This window comes from Convolutriloba macropyga, chromosome 2, assembly GCF_964194025.1.
Source record: "Convolutriloba macropyga chromosome 2, txConMacr16.3, whole genome shotgun sequence".
NCBI classification, from domain to species: Eukaryota; Metazoa; Xenacoelomorpha; order Acoela; family Convolutidae; genus Convolutriloba; species Convolutriloba macropyga.
The window spans coordinates 27,232,679-27,256,913 of record NC_134469.1 but is presented as its reverse complement, the minus strand read 5'-3'; the positions used below and the strand labels follow the sequence as shown (position 1 = coordinate 27,256,913).

Genomic DNA, 24,235 nt, shown 5'->3' with positions numbered 1-24,235 from the left:
CCTGAACGAAGGCGAGCCAATTAGATGTTGCGTTAAAAACCCTAAGAACCGTCCCTTGAATCACATTTATCTTATGTTTAAGTGGTGCACAGCTGCAAAAATTTCTTATTATTTCAGTGTGAGTTTGTGTTTTATACCATTGACAGCTGATATTCTTTTTATTTTTTATTTTTGCTGCACACATTTACGTTAATGTCAAAAAAACCAAACTCCCTTCCTTGTTAACTTCTTCTAAGCTAAATTGCTGGTTCTTATGTAATGAATTTGCAAGTTTTAAGTACTCGTCCGGGTCACCACAAGCCGTGCAGATAACATCATCCACATACCTTTTAATAATTTTCATCTCCTCATACGGCTCCACTGTCTGTTGATTGCTGCAATAAGTACCAATCCAAACAATATCCTGTATGTTGGCGTAAACCTCATTCGTTATCTTTGGAATTTTGCATGAAATCAGTTTTTGCGTGACTCACATTCTAGTCCTCTTCCTCGGAAAGTCACTTTCCGGTTACAGTCGTTGCACTTCCCGTTTTAATCGAATCTGGAGATGTTTTCACCGAGCTCTTGTTTTTGCAGTGATACTTCAAACGATTTCATCCACACTTAACTCTTTTCTAGCATTTTGCGTGTTAGTTTCACTGTTTGCACCTGGTAGTTTCTGGAAAAATTGTATCAGAAATCTGTTCAAGATTTTGTAACTGCTAACAGGTATTTAAAGAACAGGTCGGAGATGTGTATCTTTTTTATGTACCTTTGCCAGGCCATAGAGCCTCGCTGGTTGTGAACCTGTTGACCTGAGTCTTCGATAAATTTTGTCACTGATTTTTTTTTGCTTCCTTAATTGTTGCAGGCTGTCAATTATATGTTTTTCATTTTTGATCACAATTTCATCTTTTGCTCCATTGATTTTTTGAAACTGATCTCGTTTTTCATTTTTGGTCACAATTTCATCTTTTGCTCCATTGATTTTTTGAAACTGATCCGAGTTCAACACATCATCAAGTTTTTCACTGTACGTTGACTTCTTCATCACACAGAGACGGCAGATTTTGTCAAATGGTACCGCCAGCAAATCATTGGCTTTTAGGTAATCATGCACTTTTTTGACCCCCTCTATCCATTGGGGTTTCGCGTACATCTTTTGCATACCATTTTGCGGAGGCCTCATTAATTCTTGCGTAATTCATGTAAAGTTTGTCTACGTCTGCAAGGAGGTGCACCTCATTGCAATTGTGTCTCACAGGGTATTTAGGTCCCAACGATAGGATGTTAAGTACAAACTTTGGAAGTTCACCGCAATCCATTATCTCAACATTACTATGGGAGCCACTAATTTTCGCACCTGGTGAAATCAGTTATATGTTAAATATTCACTGTTTGCTCCAAGGGCACTCCCATGCAGCCCCTTGGATTTGGAGGGTCCACTTTGGTGCTATATTTTTAAAAAATTTTTAAGATTTTTTGTAATAATTTTGTTATGCATGGGAGAAATTAAATTATTATTATTTTTAATACGACACTGATTTCACCAGTGGTTTCACCATTTTTATTGCCCGCTTTAGCATCATAATTCATGCTTTCAGGGATTACAGTGCTAAATTGAAGTGTCTGCTTCAACGTTTTAACGATGAGATAACCAGTTGTAAGGATGATTTTTCCGTTCTAATGATGTGATTTTCCGTTCTAATGATGTGATTTGCAGTTATAACCATGAGATTTGCCGTTCTTACGATGAGGTGGATAAAAAGAACTGGAACTCACTGCCATTTCATCAGAGAATTCGAAAACGCAAATTTGAACAGTTGAATACAAGTCAGAGTGAGAAACTTTTTCAAAACTGAATTTAAGATCTATTCAAAAAGCTTCAATGCAGCTACTTGGCGTGATTTCCTGTTCAAATAGCTTAGGATATTTTGCGAAGCTAATTCTTATTTTGGATCTTTTCCGTTTGTGCCCCCCAGCTTAGTGGGTGCATATTATTTGCAACCCCCAGACGCACGTGCAATATTTTTACATAATGATTTACTATGTAATGACACGTGCTCTGTAACTGGGGGGAGCATAACGTACTGGGGGGGGGCACAAACGGAAAAGATCCCTTATTTTAAATTCTCCTTTTGCTAAGTCAATCGTCGATCTTGAATTTACATCTGCCAATGTTGAATTTCTTTCAATTAATAGGTTAAAGGTTCAACTTTTGAAATGATAGCCTCGCCTTTAACCTTTTAATTGAGTCTCTTCTTCCGCTTTTGAATTGGTTTCTCTGAGACATCCTTCTTGTTTTTTTTCTTCCTTAGCAAGAAAATTCATTAATTAACCAAATGTTTAAACATTATTGCAATAAATTAAAAAAAAACAGTAATTTCATCAATATCATACCCATTTAAGTTGTTTATCTGTTAATTTGGAATCATCTATGCGCGAGCTTCAAAAATGTTGTTTCAGATCTGGCTTGCTTGTCAGGAAAGAGTACCCCTGTCTTCAGTGAATCCCTCCCCTCTAAAGTAAGTATTCCGACAAAAAAAGTTAATTTGTATCAACAATCGTGTTTCTCTTGGGAAGAGGAACCACGCATCTGTTGTTAAATTGTCTCAATTCGGAAAGCAAGAGATTTGATGGGAGCTAGTATTAAAGTTTTTAACTTCATTTAAAGCTTCTAAAGGTCGTAGGAGTGTTTGTTAATTTGTTATATTGGTATTGTTTGCTGCTCAATTACTGGTGGTCTCTGAACTTCAAATATTGTAGCATGAACAGAATGGTTTATCTCTCTCTAAGATTCAGTAATTGATTTTCTCTACTGAACTGTTTGTTCACGCAGTGGCAGTGGCTGTTTGTTACTATGTTCTAGTCGTCATTTAAAGTTGACTCTGTCTCCTTTACTGTCCACTCATTTCGGGAATACGACTGATCAACGCCTTAGCAATAGATGGGTGCAGGGTCTAATGGGCAGGCGACAGCAGGTTCCGATGGTCCCACTTTCCGGCCATCTGGAAGCTCGCTCTTCAAAGGGCACAAGCGAGGTGAGTGAATGAGTTATTTTATTTTAAATGAGTCATTTTATTCTTCGTTTAAATGTCTTTTCACTCTTGGCTTTTCACGCTTGACGTGCAATTGATCCCAATTGCGTTCATTCCGAAATAAAGTTTGTTGCTAAAATGAAACGGATTGTAAGCGAGTAGCAAAGCCGGTATAGATTAGTTTCATTCAGGGGGCTTTAAACCTCAAGGTTTTGCTTTCTTTAGCGCATATAAAAAGTTTTCTAAACTGCACCTCTCTAAATTATATTGCTCTTTTCGAGAGCAATTCGTCTGACCATATTCGTTTGTTATAGGTTTTTGAGCTGAAGATTGTACTATTTACATTATGATATAAACGGTATAGCAAATGAAATGGTTGTACGCAAATCAACCATTTGTTTTGATTTTTACTGCTCCTTAATGATAGATTTTGTGCAGCTAAATTTCTTTTTCAGGGAGATTCCAGCAGAGATAAACCAATGTTTGCAGATAAACCTTTGCATCTTAGAAAATTGTTTCCAAGTGAAATAACGTGAATCCCCATTGGGTTAATGCGCTACAGTGCAATAACAGGATTTGTTCCACTGCGTAGCCTATCGATTGGAAAATCTCGGAAAACAGATGGTTTTTGACCCCAAAAAGTGTCATCAAAATTCTGTTTAATTTCCGGCAATATGCCAGATTGGTTTCACTTAAGCTCGAATAAGCTTAATTACTGTATTCGAAATCTATTGTTCAGGTTTTTGGATCGAATCTATTGTTCAGGTTTTTTCTTCGTTTATTTCTTAATAGCTGCAAAGTGATAGCGGAGACTATTAATGGCCTTCTTGTTTTTACAATTCAAAGAGTTTGAATTGTATTGGGGCGCTGGTTTTATTAAGATCTGTTCACACATTTTCATGATTTTTGAAGTCAAATTGGAGTAGTGATTTTGGTCACGCCGCAACAGGAAGTGGAGCGAAAAAGCGAGTGGTTTTGCGGCGTGAAATTTTTTTGCTCTAAATTTAAAGTAGAGTGAGAAAACGGTGTTTGAACAAAAGTTAACTTTCCCGCTAGGGGTTTTTTGTTCACATGCGGCAATTTGACTTTGATTTTTACTGTTTTTTCTATTTTTTTGATTGGGTGTTTTTCTAGTTGGTTTTCCCAATCCCATTAATAGTCCGTTCTAGGTCTAGTTTTCTGTTTAGTCAATGAAAATTCTTTGAATTGTACGTCGGGACTTGTCCTGCTATGTTTTTTTATTTCGTCAAGATTTTTGTTACGACCATATATATAATGTCACAATTTCTTCAAATCTGCTTTTTGTTCATTCGTTCATGCAATTTCAACAGAATTGTGTACGTCACGTCGTTTTTCACTCTTAGTGGACCGAGGTTTTTGTTCATCGGCGTCATTAAGTTTCTGGTCACACGTGACTTGCCTCATTGTCAAAATTGACTTCCTTACTCTGAAATTGACTTTTTTGATCTTTCTTGTACTATCCTTTTGAGAATGCGGTTATCTGCGGCTATTTTCTGAAATATGGGAAAAACTAGAAATCTTTATTAATAGCCGCACAGCGACAGCTGAGGCTATTATTGGCCTTCTCTTGGTTTTTTTACAATTCAAAGAATTTGAATTGTATTGGGGCGCTGTCTTTTTTTTTAAGATCTGTTCACACATTTTCATGATTTTTGAAGTCAAATTGGAGTAGTGATTTTGGTCACGGCGAAACAGGAAATGGAGCGAAAAAGCGAGTGGTTTTGCGGCTTGATTTTTTTTCGCTCTAATTTTAAAATAGAGTGAGAAAATGGTGTTTGAACAAAAATTCGGTTTCTCGGTAGTGGTATTTTGTTCACATGCGGCAATTTCACTCTGATTTTTACTGTTTTTTTTTCGATTTTTTGGATCGGATTTTTTTCTAAATGGTTTTCCCAATCCATTCAAAGCGCATTCTAGGCCTAGTTTTTTGTGTGAATTAAATTTTCATTTCTCGTGGTTTTTTTTGTTCACATGCGGCATTTTCACATCGATTTTCTCTTTTTTTCTTATTTTTTTATCAGAATTTTTCAATGGTTTTCTCAATTCACTCTTAGTCCATTCTAGGTCTGGTTTTTCTGTTTAGTCAATGAAAATTCTTTGAATTGTACGTCAGGACTTGTCCTGCTATGTTTTTTTATTTCGTCGTCATGATTTTTGTTACGACCATATGACGTCACAGCCACTTTTTGTTCATTCGTTCATGCAATTTCAACTGAATTGCATGTGTGACGTCATTTTTCGCTCTTAGTGGAGCGAACTTTTTGTTCATGCGCGTGATTAAATTTTTGGTCACACTTGACTTACCTCACTCTCAAAAATGACTTCCTCACTTTGAAATTGACTTTTATTTACTTTAATTCAAAGAGATAAGGTCAAATGGGTGTGTGTCACTCTAATTGAAGGTTATTTGAGATCAGCTAAAAGAGGCAGCAATAACTTATACATATTTTTAATCAAAATATAACATCAGCCTTCAATGAAAAGACGAATTTTTTTGGTCTGTCTTTTTTACTGTTTTTTTTTAGACTGCCGATCTACGGGTCTATTGCGGCTATTTTCTGGCAATCTGCCAGCTATGTTATACAAAGTATTCAATTATAATTTTTGAGAGGAACCAAAACTTTAATTGTATCGGAAGATCAAGCTAGCTTTGTAGTGGGGAGTGTAGAGTATTATGAAACAGCTTAAAGTGTGAAAAACTTAATAGTTCAAGGAATTGTATGATGCCTTTAAAATTCAAAATGACTAGACTCTGACAGGCTTGTCTTTCGAGAGCAATTCGTTTGACCTAATCGGTTATGCTTCTAAATTTTCCGAAAAATTCCGATGCACTTGAAATTTGTAACCCCTTTCTACATTTGGAGATTAAAAACAAAGATGAGCGATGATTTTTGAGGATTTTTTGCATCAATTTTTGGGTATTAACACCATGAGAGAATCATAACAAGTACGGAAAAACAAAATAAGGAACCTATGAGCAGAAAAATCTGTACGGTTAAGTTGCAGAAGACACGCCAACAACAGATGCATTTGAAGACTAATGTGCAAGTCTGAAGTCTTTTCATCTGGAATAGGACTGAAAAAGTAAGAACTTGAAACACCCGCAGGAAATTCCGAGAATGTTGAACAGCTATAATTTTTTGACAATTTGTATGAATAAAAGAAGTATTTCACGTTCAGTTTCAATTATAAATGCTTTAAGAGTATGTAATGTTTTGTAGCAATGTCATATCAGTATGGGAACAATCACAACACTTCTGCGCCAGATTACAACAGCCTCACATCTGGTGGCAGCTTAGGCATCGACTTCCCTCCTAGCTACTACTCAACCACTGCAGGTAAATGATTCATTGAAAATTTGAAAGAGAAACTCAATTGGAAAAGAACCGTGCAAATTTGAATATCTGAGTCTGCAGTGCCAGCATATCTAATATATATCCAGAAGTTCACGTGTTTCGATTGACACTAAATTGTTTCGATTGACACTAAATAGGTGTTCTGATTTTGCTTAAAGCAGTGTTCTGTGACTTTGCTTAATAACTTGGAAATTCTGGACTATCTTGTCTTTCCTGCGTAACTTATGTGTAGTTTCGTGGAAATTTTGAAATGTTTGTGGCAGTAGTCTGTCAATAGACGTTTCTTACGCGATTGTTTTGGTTGACACTAACAAAGAAAGCCTAACAATTGATTAAGTTGACTAGCATTAATTGTACACTTGGAAGCGTGTTCTGTGTCAATGACACTCCTGGTAGTGTGTAATAAGATGTAACATTGACAGGTGGTAGTCATGGGGGAGGTGTAATAGTGGGGGGTGCTACGAGTAGCAGTGCCTCTAACCTACACCACAGTCTCTCCTCGGAGGCGTTCACTGGGACACAGCTGACGAGTAGGGCCAACTGCCTATCACATAACAGTAGCAACATCAATAGCAACAACTCTAGCAATAACAACAACAAAGTCATAGCTAATCAGGTCAGTACTCACCTCACTTACCTCCAGCATCTGAGATAAAGCAACCAGCATCTTTTGCAGATAGAAGGTTGTAAGTTTTAACAGAGGGATCGAGAGAAAAAATTTTGTCAAGAAAAAGTGTCAAGAAAAAGTTACCCGCTGTTCGTAGAAAAGGTTACCCGTTCGTTGCCCTCTAGAAAACTTGTTTTTGCATATAGAACCACAGCTGTTTTTTTGCCCTTGTGAACAAATTTTATTTTTTCATTATACTGTGAACAAACTAGGGGTTGGACTAGTCATTACAAATTGTATATTGCCTTATAGTTGTGCAAAATTATTAATAGCCGCCCTCATCTTCTAAGCCGGCTATTATAGCGCTCCTATTTTTTTTTACAATTCAAAGAATTTGAATTGTATTGGGGCGCTGTCTTTTTTATAGCTGCGAAGCTGTAAGCTGAGCGTAGCTATATTGCGGTGCTCTTGGTTTTTTTTGTTTCGTCGTCTGACGCTTCATTTTCGTTTTACATTTGTTCTAGAACATTCTGTCTCGTCACTGCTTAAATGGCTTTTTCGCGCTTGATTTCACGCTTTCTGCGTGACCTAAATTGCGGTTATTCAGAAACAGAATCTGTTCCTAAAACAAAGTTGATTGTAAGAATACAGATTGTATGGTCCGACAGCCGAGTGGTTAAGGCGACTGGCTGTTAATCCGGAGATCGCCGGTTCGAGACGCGACAGGGAAAATGTTTTTGCACCCAAAAACAACCTCCTTTGAAATTAACTTGTAAGTTTTATAGGCGGCGGCGATAACTATTATCAACTCACTTCTGTATCTTTTTCCATCTGTATTTTACGGCACGCAAGTCTATTTCGCAGCTATTCCGGCAATCTGCCGGCTATGTTTTTAAAGATCTGTCCAATCATTTTCATGATTTTTGAAGTCAAATTGGAGTAGTGATTTTGGTCACGCCGAAAGAGGAAGTGGAGCAAAAAGCGAGTGGATTTGCGGCGTGAAATTGTTTTGCTCTAAATTTAAAGTAGAGTGAGAAAACGGTGTTTGAACAAAAATTCGCTTTCTCGCTAGTGGTTTTTTGTTCACATGCGGCAATTTCACTCTGGTTGTCACTGCTTTTTCGATTTTTTGGATCGGATTTTTTACTGAATGGTTTTTTCCAATCCATTCACAGCTCATTCTAGGCCTAGTTTTATGTTTGAATTAAATTTTCATTTCTCGCTAGTGGTTTTTTGTTCACATGCGGCATTTTGACATTGATTTTTTGTTTTTTTTTATTTTTTGATCTGATTTTCTTAAAATGGTTTTCTCAATTTACTCATGGTCCATTCTAGGTCTAGTTTTTCTGTTTAGTCAATGAAAATTCGTTGAATTGTACGTCAGGACTTGTCCTATGTTTTTTTACTTCGTCGAACAAAAAAATGTTTTGCTCTACCTCATTTTGCCGCTTTTTCAAAATTTTGCGTGAAATCTTTTTGACTTCTCTTGGCTAGTTTCTCCCTTCTCTCATTCTGCTAAAAGTGATTTGAAAATCAGTTGCTCAGCAAAGCAATTCAAAATGAACAGAGTCAGTATAAAAAAATTGAAGACAGAAGTAGAAACGGGATAAACCCATAAAGCCCAATTTCATAGATGCCCGCTATTTGAACGTCGTTCCTATAGGTCTTAGTTACCATCTCTAATGCTTATTGGTATTGATAGTAGCCCCTGTGGCCTCTCTCTAAGAAACAGACAGAAGTATGTTCAACTACGAAATGCCATCAAAATAAATAAATAAATCGGACTTAAAAAATGTTTTTGTACAAAATCCTTTTTTTCAATATCTTCTATTCTTTCAATACCAATCATGCTTATTGGAATCAACGGCGACTATTTTCCGGCAATCTGCTGGGTATGTTTCTTTATAGATGTTCATATTCTACAGGTGGAATGAAAACGATGCCTAAACATGAGTTTACCAAATGAACTGACTTTGTAAATTTCAAACTGAGCAGATCACAACTAAGCTCCATTATTCACAGAGTGGTTGAAAAATTTACCTGCTTTTAATATCCCATTAATGTCGATCTGATTAGAAGGTTCGAACAGGCTTAAAATAAAAGAAAACGAATTTTGATCACCAAACGCGAAATAATACCATCAAACAGAAGTGTTAGCGGTTAAAAAAATTTTGCTGATGCTTCCTCTTTAAAATTGAAGTGGGTTACCACAAATTGAAGTTAAAAGATGATATTAATGAGTGTAAATTTAGGTAACTAGTTGCAACTGGTTATAATTTTATTAATTGCTCTCAAACGAAGTTTGTAGCAATTATATTAGTCCTGTCGGTCTTTTTTTTATGCGATTTTTCGCTTGACCAATTTTTCGTCTGACGCTTTTGACTTTTCGTCCTCAAAAACGGGATAAACAGGTAGCGCCCAGCGGGCATTAAGTGCTCTTAGAGCCTTTTAGCTCTGTTTCAGCTCAAACAGTTTTGGAGTCTTATACTTATGGTGTGAACAGCGGTTCTTAGAGGTTGAAGAACACCCCCCACCCCCCCCCCCCACTGCTGACCCCCCCACTATTGCCCCCCACCGCCCTGTTGCCCCACCCCCCCCCCACCCGACTGTCGCCACCCCCATCGGCGCCCCCGTGCACCCTCCCCCCACCCGTGGCTAGCTACTGACGAACAACCGCTAGCTAAAAACGCAAATTTATACTAATTTTCACAATTTTTTTCAAGATTTTTGAAAATTTTTGTCAGTTTTTAAAGTTTTTTCAGCCCTAGCAGCCCTAGGTGTCAAGGAATCCACTCTAGGATTTGATAATAGGTTATTGAATAGTTTCTAGTGGTAATAGAATGGTTTCAACATTTCAACACTGCGAATTTTTTTGCATTTTTTTGATAAATTTTGCAAATTTTTTCAATGTTTTTGAAAGTTTTTGTCGTTTTTTAGGTTTATCCAGCCTCAAGAGCCAAGGAACCTCCTCGAGGGTTTAATAATAGGGTACTATGTAGTTTCTAGAAGTAATAGAATCATTTTCAAGATTTAAACATCACGAATTTGGCATTTTTTTTGACAAAAATTGCTATATTTTAAAATTTTTTTGACATATATTTTCATTATTCAAGATTTTTCAGCCTCAGGGTTCAGACAACCTCCTGAAGGGTTTGATAATACGTTGCTGCATAGTTTCCAGTGGTAATAGAATGTTTTTCAACATTTGAACATCACGATTTTTAGCAATTGTTGGATAAAACTTGTATTTTTTTTTCAAATTTTTCAAAATTTGTCATTATCTAAGTTCTTCCAGCCCCAAGAAACCTCGTATAGGCTTTGATAATAAGTTACTGAACAATTTTTATTGCGATAGAATAGTTTTGAACTTTTTAATATTACAAATTTTATCGATTTTTTAATAAAACTTATGATTTTTTCAATTTTTTTTTTGAAATTTTTGTCATTTTATTTGCAGTTTTTGAGTCCTTTTTTGAGTTTAACGATTAATACTGGCCAACGAAGCTTTTTAAGTCTTGCAGATGGGTTACATGACAAAAATCCAGAGGCAAAAAATGTTCTTTGAACATTTGCGTCACTGCGGAATGTGGAAAGTTTTCTTCTGAATTTTGCACTTTCAGTTTTTTATATGATTTAGTTACTAACAAGGCTAGAATCTCATGGAAAAAATTTCTAGCTCTCTCTCTCTTTCTCTGTGTGTGTGTGTTGGTTGGCGTTTCTTTCCTTCTCTTTCTCGCTCACGTTTTACCTCGCACTCTCTCTCTCTCCTTAACTCTTTTGTTGACTTCAGCGGCTGTTATGTGGCGTGATAATATCGTCTATTACCCTAGCCTCACGCCTCTTCAATCAAGCGAAAGCTAACCTCACTAAACAGTGGCTAGGTGCTGACAACCGCCCGCCGGTCGTTTGAGAGCAATTCGCCCGACGTTAGTCGGTTATGTTCAAGTTTTTTGATTAAAAAAATTTAAATCATTCCAAAAAGAATTAATATCCAAGTGATAATGCTTTCTAGGATGTCTCCCCTCTGGAGGACATTACACATAGACTGGACGACGACGATGAGAAGTCGACAGATGCCCTGTCTATATGCTCTCTGCCTCCCTACTCAGATCTCAAGGGGCTCTTACTCATTCAAGACACAATTGACACCAACAACAGCAGTATCAACAGCGGCAGCAAATCTCTCGAGACTTGTGACCAAAAGCCCAAGACCACTAGCCCCATGCACAGCAAAGCACTTCGCAATGAGCTCAAAAAGACATTTCTAGGTAACACAATACTCCTCCAACGGCATAGCACTAGCAACCATGCTATCTGGAAAAAGCCTAATTGCTCTACATTCTCAAGTTAATCTGAGTCCTTAGTTGTTAAATTGTTGCCACTTAATGCTTCGTATCGCCTATGAAGAGTTCCAATGACATTGGAAGGTTGTGGAATAGTTACGGATGGTTGTATTCAACAGAAGTGTTTGAAACTCGAAGCTTTTCATTTACTTTGGTCGCGCTATTGAAGCGATTGAGCGTACTTTGGTGTTCATCTGTTAACAAACAAAAAGAAGTCACAAAACTCTTTGAGCTGCCATTGAATTGTTTTAATAACGCATATATCGTTTCTTTTTGATATCAAGCTTGCTATGGTTTTATCAGATTATGCGGTCTTACGGTTTTGCTGCACGTCATTTTTAATTGAGTGACTAAGATAGTCTGTGATTATCTTAACGTGTACCATGTTTGAATTGTTTTGTGTCCGAATTTATTGCAGCTCTAACTGCTGTTGCAAAAGTGCAGAAATCCGCCCGACGGATTGCAGAATATAATAATAAGGTTCGTGATAATAACTGCCTCGGTTTGTTGACTGTGGAAGTTACCAACTCAACAATTATAAGTTACCCTGCCTCAGAAGAAACATTCTGAACCATAGTAGATATGTCTCACAAGAAGTTATCGCAGCAAAATATGAGGTAGATTTACAATCGATTGAGAAAGTTCGAAGTCTGTTGTTCAATCGGCTTTGTTCAGAGGTTACAATTTGTCAAACCTTTACTAATGAGACGCAGTTAAATGAACTAGATAAGTTTAACATACATCTCCAGTGTTTGTCCTGATCGTAAATGTCCTGTAAATGCGTGAGTCAGAGTTATGTGATTGCCCATGAATCATTCCTTGAATAAATTATGTCAAATTTGAATGTCCGCTATTGGTAAATATTGGAACTGACCAAATAATGTTTGCTGTTATGCTTTGAATAGTAGTCGCAAATTCAAAATAGTTTAAAAGAACGGATGAGCTACAGAGGAGGCTATTGAAAGCAAAGTTCTTGATTTTTGTTCTAGATGAGATGAGTTCTCCATATTTTAATACTCTGTACAGAATTTTTTTTCGTGAAGTGTATTTAGTCATTTTTTTATACAAAGCCAGATTCATGTGAAACTCTGTTTGATAGATGCAGTCATCTTCTTATTATTGCGCTCCTGCTTTGAGGGCCATTGGTGTAATCTATATTTTTAATCGGTGGCTTCTCTTTTCACAGGATGCTAAGTCAAATGCCCCACTTGAAACCAATGTTTGGGTCAATCTGCTGAACAAAAGTCAAAGCAGACAAATTTCACGGTTTTTGTTCAATGCTCGCCAGTGAGGGAGAAGAGGAGCTCTGAATTCTTTTGCCTAAGGGAGCGAATTATTTTGATCACGTGTGCGGCATTTTCAAAGCTGTTTTGTAAGCTTTAATACCAACTTTTTCTACCTAATGGTTTTTCTCACAAAATTTGAAAATTATTTGTATGGTCGGGAAAATTTTAGACCATTTTATGTATTTATAAGACTTTTGGGTAAAATCTGGTGCTTCTAATTGATATTTTCCATATTAGACAATTTTGCAAGACCTTTTTTAATAGCCACACAGCGATAGCTCGGGCTATTATTGGCCTTCTCTTGGTTTTTTTATTTCGTCGTCAAGATTTTTGTTACGACCATATAATGTCACAATTTCATCAGATCTGCTTTTTGTTCATTCGTTCATGCAATTTCAGTAGAATTGTGTACGTCACGTCGTTTTTCAGTCTTAGGTTATATGTAGTATTTCTTTGTTAAATGACTGACCTTTTCATTTGATGGAAATCAGTTCTGTTTTTTCAGAAACTTAATCAAGTCTCATTTCGGACTGTTTTTTTAATTGCTCTTGAATGAAGTTCATAGCAATTATTGTAAACGTGTTGGTATTTTTTTAATGCAAATCTTTAGCATGACCATTTTGCGCTTTTCTTCTAGAACATTCTTTGACTTCTCAAGTGACTCAAGCAAGTAAGCCAAAAAAATTTGGGATACTGGTATTTTAAGTAGGCCCTGGCGGGCCGGTGGGCGCGCGTCGCGGCTTAGCCGCGATAATTGGCTCGCGGTTTCCGGATTACATCCCACAGTGGTAGTTTTTTGTTCACATGCTGCATTTTAATTTTGATTTTCGGTTTTTTTAAATTTTTTTATCTGATTTTTTTTAGAAATGGTTTTCCCAGCTCACTCATAGTCCCTGCTAGGTCTAGTTTTTTGTTTAGTAAATGAAAAGTCTTCTGAATTGTTCGTCAGGACGTCTTGCTTTGTTTTTTTTATTCCGTTGCGATTTTTGTCGACCATTTTTGACGACCATATGACGTCACAGCCACGTTTTGTTCATTCGTTCATGCATTTTCAAATGAAATGCGTGCGTGACGTCATTTTTTTTATCTAATTGGAGCGAGTTTTTTTGTTCATTCGCGTGATTAAATTTTTGGTCACGCGTGACTTACCTCACTCTCAAAAATAGTCTTTCTTTTACTATCTTTTTTGAGATTGCAGATCTACGAAGCTATTGCGGCTATTTTCTGGCAACCTGCCAGCTAAGTTTTTTGATGTTTTGTCCCTAAGATGCTTGATTAATTTATGGGCAGGTATTTTTCGAATAAATGCAGTAATTTTAATTTAGGTTGTTAATATATTAGTCCTGTGGTCTTTTTGCCTTTTTTCGTTTCACCGATTTTTCTTTTGACCCATTTGACTTTTCGTCCTTAAAAACGGGATAAACAGGTAGCGTTCGGAGGGCATTAAGTGCTCTTAGAGCCCTAATCCTTACTGTTCTCTGAGAATGCGATTCACTACAGCTGTTTTGTGTAGACGGTTTCATGGTGTGAAGGGCGGTTCTTGATTTTGTCCCCCTCGGTCGCCTCAAGTACCCTCCCCGCATATTTATATTGCACTTGTAACTGCGGTACGCACCTAGTTAGATTAGCCTCATTGAGCCACTAAGTGGCCACTATATTGCTGAGCAGAAAATTCGCACGTAGAGCCTAACGCCTTACTATTCTCTAAGTACGCGACCATCAGAAACTGCTGAGAAGACATGTAATTGTGATGAAGAAAAGTTCTGAAGAGTTTGATCCTCCACTCATCCCCCTTCCCTGGTGCACTGTCCTCCCCTTAAAATTGCCTCCCCTCGTGCTGCTGGTAGATTTTTAATAGCCGCCCTCATCTCAGCCGGCTATTATAGCGCTCCTAATTTTTTTTTACAATTCAAAGAATTTGAATTGTATTGGGACTCGAAGAGGAGTATTGGAGAAGTCCTTTTTTAATCAATTTTATTGGAGTGATTTTTGAAGCGGGAAGTGAAACGCGTGAAAAAATTCGGCGTTGAACAGAAGTTAAGAGCGGAGCGAAAAGATAGTGGTTTTTGTTCATACCGCTGTTTTTTAGCGAGCGAGAAATTGATCTGTGAAAAAATTTTCTCTAAGCGAGCGAAATTTTCTTGTTCACGTGCGGCTTTTAAAAGCAGTTTTTGCAACTTTTGATGGTTATGAGGTTTGATTATGATATTGTTTTAGTTTTAGGCTTGTTTTGATAGGAATTGAAGGTTTCAAGTAGTTAATTTGAGTTTAATGCTAATTTGGAGGTTTTTGATCAGTTTTGCTGAATTTTAGACGAAATTTAATTATTTTTTTTACCTGTATTTGTTTTACTGCCTTGGGATTTCAATAGAAGCTTGTTACTTAAGGAATTTTTAGATAACAATTGAATAAAGTATTGTTGGTATAATCATTTTTTCTCAGGAAAATGGAGAGAAAAATTGAGAAATTTTAAACCATTTTTCTTTTTTTTGTAGTTTTTCTTTTTTAAATCTGAGACAAGTTTCTTACCCTATTATGACTTGCCCATTGTTTTGTGAGGTTTTTATTGCTCTAATTGCAAAGGAACGTTATTCGGCTTTATATATCCTTGTACTATTAAAAAAACTCTAAATTGTCAGTTTTTTTTTTTTCAATTTGTTTTTGAATGCCGTTTCTATTCTTTCTTAATTTTTTATGGCATTTGTGGAGGATTAGGGTTCACAATGGTTTTTCTAGTTATTTAGTCATAATTATGGGCCACTTTCTCTTTCGAGTCGTTTCCGGAATTCTTCCGGCTATGTTTTTTTTAAGATCTGTTACACATTTTCATGAATTCTGAAGTCAAATTGGAGTAGTGATTTTGGTCACGCCGAAAGAGGAAGTGGAGCAAAAAGCGAGTGGTTTTGCGGCGTGAATTTTTTGGCTCTAAATTTAAAGTAGAGTGAGAAAACGGTGTTTGAACAAAAATTCGCTTTCTCGCTAGTGGTTTTTTGTTCACATGCGCCAATTTCACTCTGATTATTACTGTTTTTTCAGTTTTTTGGATCGGATATTTCTAAATGGTTCTCCCAATCCTATCATAGTCCGTTCTAGGTCTATTTTTCTGTTTAGTCAATGAAAATTCTTTGAATTGTACGTCAGGAATTGTCCTGCTATGTTTTTTTTTACTTCGTCGAACAAAAAATGTTTCGCTTTACCTCATTTTGCCGCTTTTTCAACATTTTGCGTGAAATCTTTTTGACTTCTCTAGGCTAGTTTTTCTTCTCTCATTCTGCTAAAAGTAATTTTGAACATCAATTGCTCAGCAAAGCAATTAAAAATGAGTAGAGTCAGTATAAAAAATTGAAGTCAAATAGAAACGGGATAAACCCATAAAGCCCAATTTTAGATGCCCGCTATTTGAAAGTCGTTCCTATAAGTCTTAGTTACCATCTCTAATGCTTATTGGTATTGACAGTAGACCCTGTAGCCTCTCTCTGAGAAACAGAAGTATGTTCAACTACGAAATGCCATCAAAATAAATCGGACTTAAAAATTGTTTTTGTACAAAAATCTTTTATTTTTCAATATCTTCTATTCTTTCAATCCCAATAATGCTTATTTGAATCAACGGCGGCTATTTTCCGGCAATCTGCCGGGTATGTTTACGATTTGTAGAATCAAAAAGATTAGAATTTGAATTTTTTAATGAATTTTTGCCCTCGAGCTGTTTAATTGCTCTCGAACAAAGTTTGAGGCAATTATTGTAACCGTGTTTGTCTTTTTTATGCAAAGTTTTTGCTCTAGATCAGTCTTTGACCCTTGAGTGATTTTTCACACTTCAGTTCTTCATTTTTGAGTGATCTAAGGTGCTCTCATTCAAGTTTGCGGTTCAGATGTCAGATTATTATCATGGAGGTTGCTTATTCAAACCCCCTCTGGAGGCGGGATTTTTGCAACAATAAATAAACTTCTAAGCAACACCCGCACTAAATTGAAATGCCCCGCCTGCCGGTTGAGAACAATTTGTCTGACGTTAATCGGTTTATGGGTTGAAACTGGGTAATCACGAAAATTTTAGATGTCCGTTATTTGAACAAAGTCTTGGCAAACAGGTAAAATGTATCTCTCAATGAGAAAAGGAGTATGCATGCATAACTAAAATGAAGTCAAAATAACGCACATTTCTGGCATTTTGATACAATATTTTTTTCTGTTGGTGTTTTATTCGCAATAAGGGTCATGAGAATCAATGGCGGCTGTTTTCGGCAATCTGCAGGGTATGTTTATTATGTTACTCATTTTCTTAATTGGCTTCGTAAGGGAATCTTAAAATTCCCTATAACAATGACTAAAAATTAAGGTTACCGATAGAAGCTTACCCTTGTAATAGAATCAGCAACACCGCATTGGCAATGTTTCAGCTTTCGTGTTCCAACAAGCGGCTCAGCTGCTAATGATCTGGACAGTTGTGAAGAGCAACGATAGGATGGATCTGGAAAGTCCGGTGCTGCCAGACCTAATCCTTAGTCGAGTCCCAATGGTGAAGAAGGCGGGACAATGGTCAGAAATACTCCTGTTCACTCTCTTCCTAGTCTTCACCATTGTAGTCCTATTTCACAAACACAGGTGAGCAGAAGTCATTGATACTTGTTTGTACCTCCCTTTTACCTAATCTGTTTTCTTTTACCTAATCATCTAATCCTTGCAAGTTTCTAGCAATTATTTGGGTCCTTTGGTCTTTGTTATGGGATTTTTGCTAGATAAAAAATTTTGCGGTGTTTTATCAATGAAAATTGAATCAAAATTGCGCCAACAAAGATCTAGTTTTTAATTTTGAATTGTCGTAGTCTATGATGAGCTCTACTAACATCATTTTAATCCTCACAGTGATGTTATACCCCCGCACCCGGCTGAATTAAGACTGGATTGAGCCCTATTGTCGTTTGAGAGGAATTTGCGTCCAGATTGTAATAATTTTGTCCTCGAGCTTATAGATGCACCACTATTTTTTCGTATTAACTTTTTGTTTGATCATTTTTTGCCTCTGAACATTTGAATTTTCGTCCTTAAAAACGGGATGAAGCCCTGAGTGCATTACGTTCTCTTAGAGCCTTGCGGGTCACTAGTCTCAAGTATTTGATTGCATCGAAGCTATTTGAGACATAGATTCATGATGTGAAGGCTTGAGCCCCCATTACTCCTTCCGAGCTCGATTTGTTCGACAAAGAATTTCCCCTTCTTAGAGGTGCAACCGTTTTTGAAAGGCGTTTAAAATTAGCTAGTTTTTTTCACATTCTGCTCCCTTTTTTCATTTTTCAAGTCTTTGCTATACCTTCCGTAATGACCTGTATGATATGATATGACAATTGACGTTTTGAAAGTTGTTGAAAACTTTTCTTTGGCAATTAGTTGAAAAATTATTTTTCAAATGATGCCTGAGTTCTTCACTTTGTTATTCAGTGCGATAGTGATAGCTAAGTGGAACTATTATTATTGGCAATGTTTTGGATTTATTGCATCAAAGTTTTACAACCATATGAAGTCACGCACCCATGCAATTTGGACTGAATTGCGTGCATCATTTTCCACTCAGTGGGGCGAGTTTTTTTCAATCGCGTCATTAATTGCTCTTGAACGAAGTTCATAGCAATTATTGTAAACGTGTGTGTCTTTTTTTATGCAAATTTCTCGCTTGACAATTTTGACTTTTCGAGTGACTTCTACGCCCTTGACTTTTTGTGTTTCGCGTGATCTAAAATTCTCTCAATCACAATTTCAAGCAGCTGAATTCAATTGGCGGCAATTTAATACAAAGTCAAATGAAAAGTGCGCCAAAACTGGTGCCATTTTTTACTTTAAATCTTAATAGTGGTATATGTTAACCTCTAATGTGGTTACTGGTTATTTGAAGCCCTCTATTGAACTTCTTAGTCCCATTTAGGCTCCCCCTCCCTCCCTTACCCCCCCCCCCACCCCACCCCACGCCCGACTGAAGCAGGCTGCAATTGATTAGAGCTCCCACTAGTCGTTCGAAAGCAATTCTTCCGACGTTTAGTCGGTTGTTTGAATTTTTGGTCACAAGTGACATAACCTGCCTGTAACTCTAATTTAACTCTGATATTAGAGTTCAGCTAGTTTAAACAGCATATAACTTGCAAATTCTTTGTAATCAAAATGACTTTCAGCAAAAAAAAACTGAAATTTTATTTCTTCGGTCTTTATTTTGAAATGACGGTACACTTGTAAAAGCTATCCCAGCTTTTTGACAATCTGCAATGATGCTACTGTGTTGTTTTTTAATAGCCACACAGCGATAGCGGGGGCTATAATTGGCTTTCTCTTGGTTTTTTTCGTACATATGACCGTATTATATACATCCGACCATATGACGTCACAACTACTTCAAGTCTGCTTTTTGTTCATCGTTAATGCAATTTCAATTGAAGTGCGTGCGTGATGTCATTTCTTACTCTTAGTGGAGCGAGTCTTTTTGTTCATTCGCATTATTAATTGCTCTCGTACAGGAGCAATTTTTGTAAACGTGTCTTTTTTATGCAAAATTTTCGCTTGACCGTTTTGACATTTCTAGTGACTTTTAAGCCCTTGACTTTTTGCGTTTTGGATGATCTAAAATCCTCTCTCAATCACAATTTAAGCAGCTGAACTCAATTGGTGGCAATTTAATACTCAAATTCAAATGAAAAGTGCGCCGAAACTCGTGCCATTTTTCACTTTAAATCTTGATTGTGGTATATATTAACCTCTAATGTGGTTATTTGAAGCCCACTGTTCAACTTCTTAGTCCCATTTAGGCTGCCTCCGCCCGACTGAAGCAGGTTGCAATTGATTAGAGCTCCCACTAGTCGTACGAGAGCAATTCTTCCGACGTTCAGTCGGTTATGTTTGAGTTTTTGGTCACACGTGACTTACCTCGCTCACAAAAATGACTTCCTAACTTTAATGAAATTGAATTTTCTTTAGTTAATATCAAAGAGATAAGGTCAAGTGAATGTATGTCACTCTAAATGATTCTATTTTTTGTCAGCTTTTTCTTTAGAGATGCAAAACCTATTTAAAGTGATAACTTCATTGTCTGACGAGTTGGGTTGGAATATCATTTGCGAAGATATGGTGCTGTATTATGCGTCCTTGTGATGTTCATGCTGAAGTTAAATTTTTTGTCATAATTTTTGAAATTGAACAACATAAGCGTTTTTGGTTTTGTTGTACCCGATGTATGTTCAATACTGTTTGAGTTGCTATTTTTTTGTCTTTTGAAAATTTTTAGTGAAGTGAGTCATAGTTGACCCAAACTTCTTGGAGTCCAACTTCCTCAGTTTTTGCGACTCCAAGAGGGTAATTGCTATTCCCCAGATTTTTTAAAACTGAAGTAAATTTTTTCATGTTGAACCTGATTTATTTGTTTTCGAATGTTGACATCTGTTTTCAAACGTTGGACTTTAACTGTAGCTTATTCTCTAATATATATTAATTAGTAACTGCTGGTAATATTCAGGGTCGAAAGGTGATTTTGAGAAACTTTCTTCTCGTAGCAATCCCTCCCAATTTTTCAAACTATCCCCCCACAAATCCCTTGCACCCCAACCCATCTACCCTCCGCTCCCCTCCTAAAAATATCTGCTACCTAAATTATCCTCCAGGAGTACCTACCTTCCATAGAATACAATTTCTATAGTTTTAATATGCGTTTATTTTTACTTCTTCAATTTTTCTGATTTAGGCAAGTTTCGTTTAGACGTCAGCATACTGCATAATGCTTCGAATTCCTTCTGGTATTATACCTGTTATATTTTTGATTCGCTGTCTCCATCGATGATTCTTGTGACCTTTTGGCTGCTTCATTTTGAGGGACTTCTACTGCTTTGCGGGGGATTTGGTTTGGGTCATTTTTGCTCTTTGGTGTCAGCTTTTAGGTGATTGTGTGAATGTTTTTGCCATACCTCGCATAAAATGACTTCTCTATTCACTTAATGAATTTCAAAGTTGATAAGTATTTATTCATTGAAGATCTATAGAGGGCATCTATACTGCGCCCAAAACTTAAGTGCTCTTATTTAGGATTAGAGTTTTCAGTTTTTTTTCATCTCAAAGATCTTATTTTAACAGAGCTCTATTCTTTTACCGCTTTCTGCCATGTGTCATATAACAATTACACCCCCAATCTAACCCTTGGAGTTCTTGGAAATAACAGGTGGTCAACTTATCTTTGCTTTATCAATTCCAATGAATATCAAAGTCACTTGTGGCTATTTTCTGGCAATCTTCTGGCTAGGTTAATTTTGAAAACTACTCAATTTTTCAAGGGGTCAGATGCGATTGCATATGCTGACAGTGTCTTTCCTAAAAAGTTTGCTGCTTTTATTATGAATTATTATAGAGGCTTTTTTGAGCAGTTTTTTTTTAATTCCCATCTGAACTGCCTTGACCTTACATACAGAATTTGCATGCGATAACTGAATCTGCGGTTGGTCGATGAAAGGCGTTCCGAATATAGTTTTAAAACTCATTTTCAAGAGGTCAACAGTAAACTGAATTGCGATACTTGTTCGAGCGCCCACCAGAGACCCTTCCGAAGATTTTGAGAGCAATTCCTCTTATGTTACTGGGTTATGTTGAATGTAATGCTTGATGGTTTTAACTTAGTTTGCCATGCTCCATGATTTAAATATGTACTCCAGTAAGGTTTTCAGCTTTAAATAAGTTTATCATTCGCTTAGTTTAAAAGGTACTTTTAGATTCGAAAAATTACTTGAATGAGCAATTGTGTGCTTGCATATTTTTTGAGGTTATGGGTACATACTGAATGCTTATCGAAGACATTTTAGAGGCCTAAGTTTTGTCGAAAATACTATTTGGGCGTAGCCGATAACTATTAACAAATTAAATTGACCATCAGTGCCCTAACTATAACGGTGTTTTTGCGTTTTATATGCTCTTATGGAACTACTTTTCACTGATTTTTGCTGGTTAATAATTGCTGTAGTAAGTATATTTTTGAACAATTAACTGTGATTTTTGGTTTAAAAAATTTGACCGTCGTTACTCGGTCGTGCTTGTACTCTTCTTGAATCAGATTTTAGTGATAGTAGTGACTGGGAATGGCTCTAAGCTGAGCTAGGCAAACGTGCATGTTCAAATCTGTTTGGATTTTTTCTTGTGGTTTTATTTTTTCCATCGCATTGCTTTAATGAAATGCTGTAACCTTACGCTCCAGTGTACTAATGTAACCTGTAATGACCTGCTATTGATACGAGCTATTGGTTATGCAAGTAGCAAACGGGAAGAGAAAATTAAATGTTTCCCGGGGTTATGTCATGCTTTGGCTGGACAGTAGCGTTTATAGTCCCACCACTGAACTGGTAATGAATGAGCTCTCCTAGTTGTCTTAATGTCCACTTTTTCATGTTTTGTTCACACTTTCGTCTGGACAGCGAGCATATGACTAAGTTGGGAATTAACCTAAGGGGGATTCATTCCTGTATACTACTCTATCTGTAACTGCGTTTTATCTTTTCATGAGAGGAGACGCCATGTGTCGTTATTGTTGTTGTGTTTGTTCGCTCGTATCTCTCCGCACACAAAATGCTGTTTTGTTCCCATACATAATTTTTAGCTTAGTTTGTGATTAAAATTAAGTAAGACCATAATGCGAATCAAGTTTCCTTTCACTTCATTCATTCTCTGTACTCTATATATGGAGTTAATAAATACCATTTTTGAAATTACTTCAACCAAAATGTGTTGTGCGCTGTGTTGTTGTGTTGTGTCGTTTCATACAGCGCCTTGAGGCGTGGAGAAATCTACGCAAACGTTCATTGATCGCTTCAATGCACTTCAATTTAGTCGTACATATGAAGTGATTAAAACACAATTTGTATGTTTCTCTAAGCCCTTGCCCACAAATTTAAGCATTTAAGTGCTGCTGTTGCAGTGAACAGAACAGCAGGTAGAGCACTTTCTGAAGGAATGTGTCAATTGCGTTAATTAAATGGTTCCACTCAGTCGGTTGGAGGTTGAGAAGATATTTGAAGAAGTTGAAATGTGAACGAAGGTTTAAAGTCGATAGTCATTCATTTGGAAGGAATAACTTCACAACTTCATGTTAATTTCACAAGCGGAGTAGCAGAACTCAAGTCTAGATTTTCATGCAATATCAAACTATTATGTGGCTCATAGCGTAAGCTCTTGATCAAAGTAACGTGATCAAAATGGATATTGAGGGAATTAGTGTTCTGTACAATTATGAGGCTAGTTGCCCATGCGGTGATTTTTCTAAATAACGTTTTGGTGTATTGAACAGTGTGGGAACCTTGGCTTTGACGATAACATAGAATGATATATCGTTGAATTTTTGTTGCTTATACATCACTCCCGTGGGATATTGATTGAAAATGGGCTGGAAATAATGGAACTTATTCAGCTGACTCATAGTTGAAGTTAGGGTCTACCGCTATTCACCCTTTCATCTGAGATTACATGAATTTATCTGGGCTTGTATTACGTAATAGTATCTAGTTATGAAGAAAAGGTAGTTTGAAACTGGAATAAATGCCATTTGGAGCATGAAGAAATGAGGTGCTGTGTAAATTTAGAGGCATGCATGTTCTGTATTAGCAAAAATTTGAATGGAATTTTGATTCAATATATTTGGCACAGCAGCTCTGACATGTAGTTGAGAGAAAGTTAAAGAAAACAGAGATGAATTAGATCCTTTAAATTCTCAATCCTCAATTCAGACAAGATCCACCCAAAAGGGTAAAAATATGATATAAGGTTTATGTTGTCAGGTCCATTGGTCTTATTTTCGGATACTCGCCAACTTTCCTATCTTTTTGAAATTATCAGCTGTCACCAGTTGGCCATTCTCAAGATATGCATATCAGTTTTCTTTAAAATGACGTGAAAAACATCTCTTTTTTCATAGAACAATTTTCATGCTTTGATAGTTGTTCAGAGGTCAGAACTAACTATGCAAAGGTCCAAATTTGAGAGATTCCTGTTTTATTGACCTTTTTGAAGTTAGAGTTGCAGTATCCGTACAGAAAATGGTGATAATTGTTGATAACCACCATTACTGATAAACAGACGCGTCTGCTATTCAGCCGGCTATTGTTCAACTCCTATATTTATTCCAATAATTAGAATGAAATTAATGCTATGTTTGTAGCAAGGTATTTCCATTCATTTGGACGAAATGTTAGATTTTGAAACTCGATTAACTGGCGAAGACCGTGGACGATGATATCGGTTGGTTGCCCTTTTGTGCTCGTCTGGACATACGAGTCTATACGTGCACGGCGCTAGGTTAGCCATTAATCGTGATGGCCTTTTTCCTGCCTACGGTGCAAGTTTTAAATATCGTCCAGTTTTTGAAATTTCTCAATTTTCCCGACTTTCGAAATTTTAGTTCTTGGTTAATATTGCATTCCTCATTTACAAACAATTTGAATTGAAAGAGCAAATTCAATGTAGAGTGTTTGAACAGCATTCCAAACTTAGTCAGTGGAAAATCGACTTGGCACCACTTTTTTTTAAAAAAAATTGCTTTCATTTCTTTGTTAATGCTTGCTATTATTACAAGATAGTTTGTTGTTTTTTTCTC

The 24,235-nt window shown here is 36.6% G+C and overlaps 1 protein-coding gene across 1 annotated transcript in view; it reads left to right on the top strand.

The window, feature by feature from the left end:
- Window positions 1-1,708: 1,708 nt before the first annotated feature.
- LOC142358582 (uncharacterized) overlaps window positions 1,709-24,235 on the top strand; it is a 31,647-nt gene continuing 9,120 nt past the window's right edge. Inside the window, exons 1-7 of the mRNA XM_075410003.1 lie at window positions 1,709-1,818; window positions 2,446-2,504; window positions 2,849-3,020; window positions 6,260-6,376; window positions 6,817-7,010; window positions 11,014-11,269; window positions 17,034-17,238. Coding sequence (XP_075266118.1) covers window positions 2,927-3,020; window positions 6,260-6,376; window positions 6,817-7,010; window positions 11,014-11,269; window positions 17,034-17,238 — 866 coding nt within the window. The 5' untranslated portion in view covers window positions 1,709-1,818; window positions 2,446-2,504; window positions 2,849-2,926. The remainder of the gene's footprint in view (window positions 1,819-2,445; window positions 2,505-2,848; window positions 3,021-6,259; window positions 6,377-6,816; window positions 7,011-11,013; window positions 11,270-17,033; window positions 17,239-24,235) is intronic.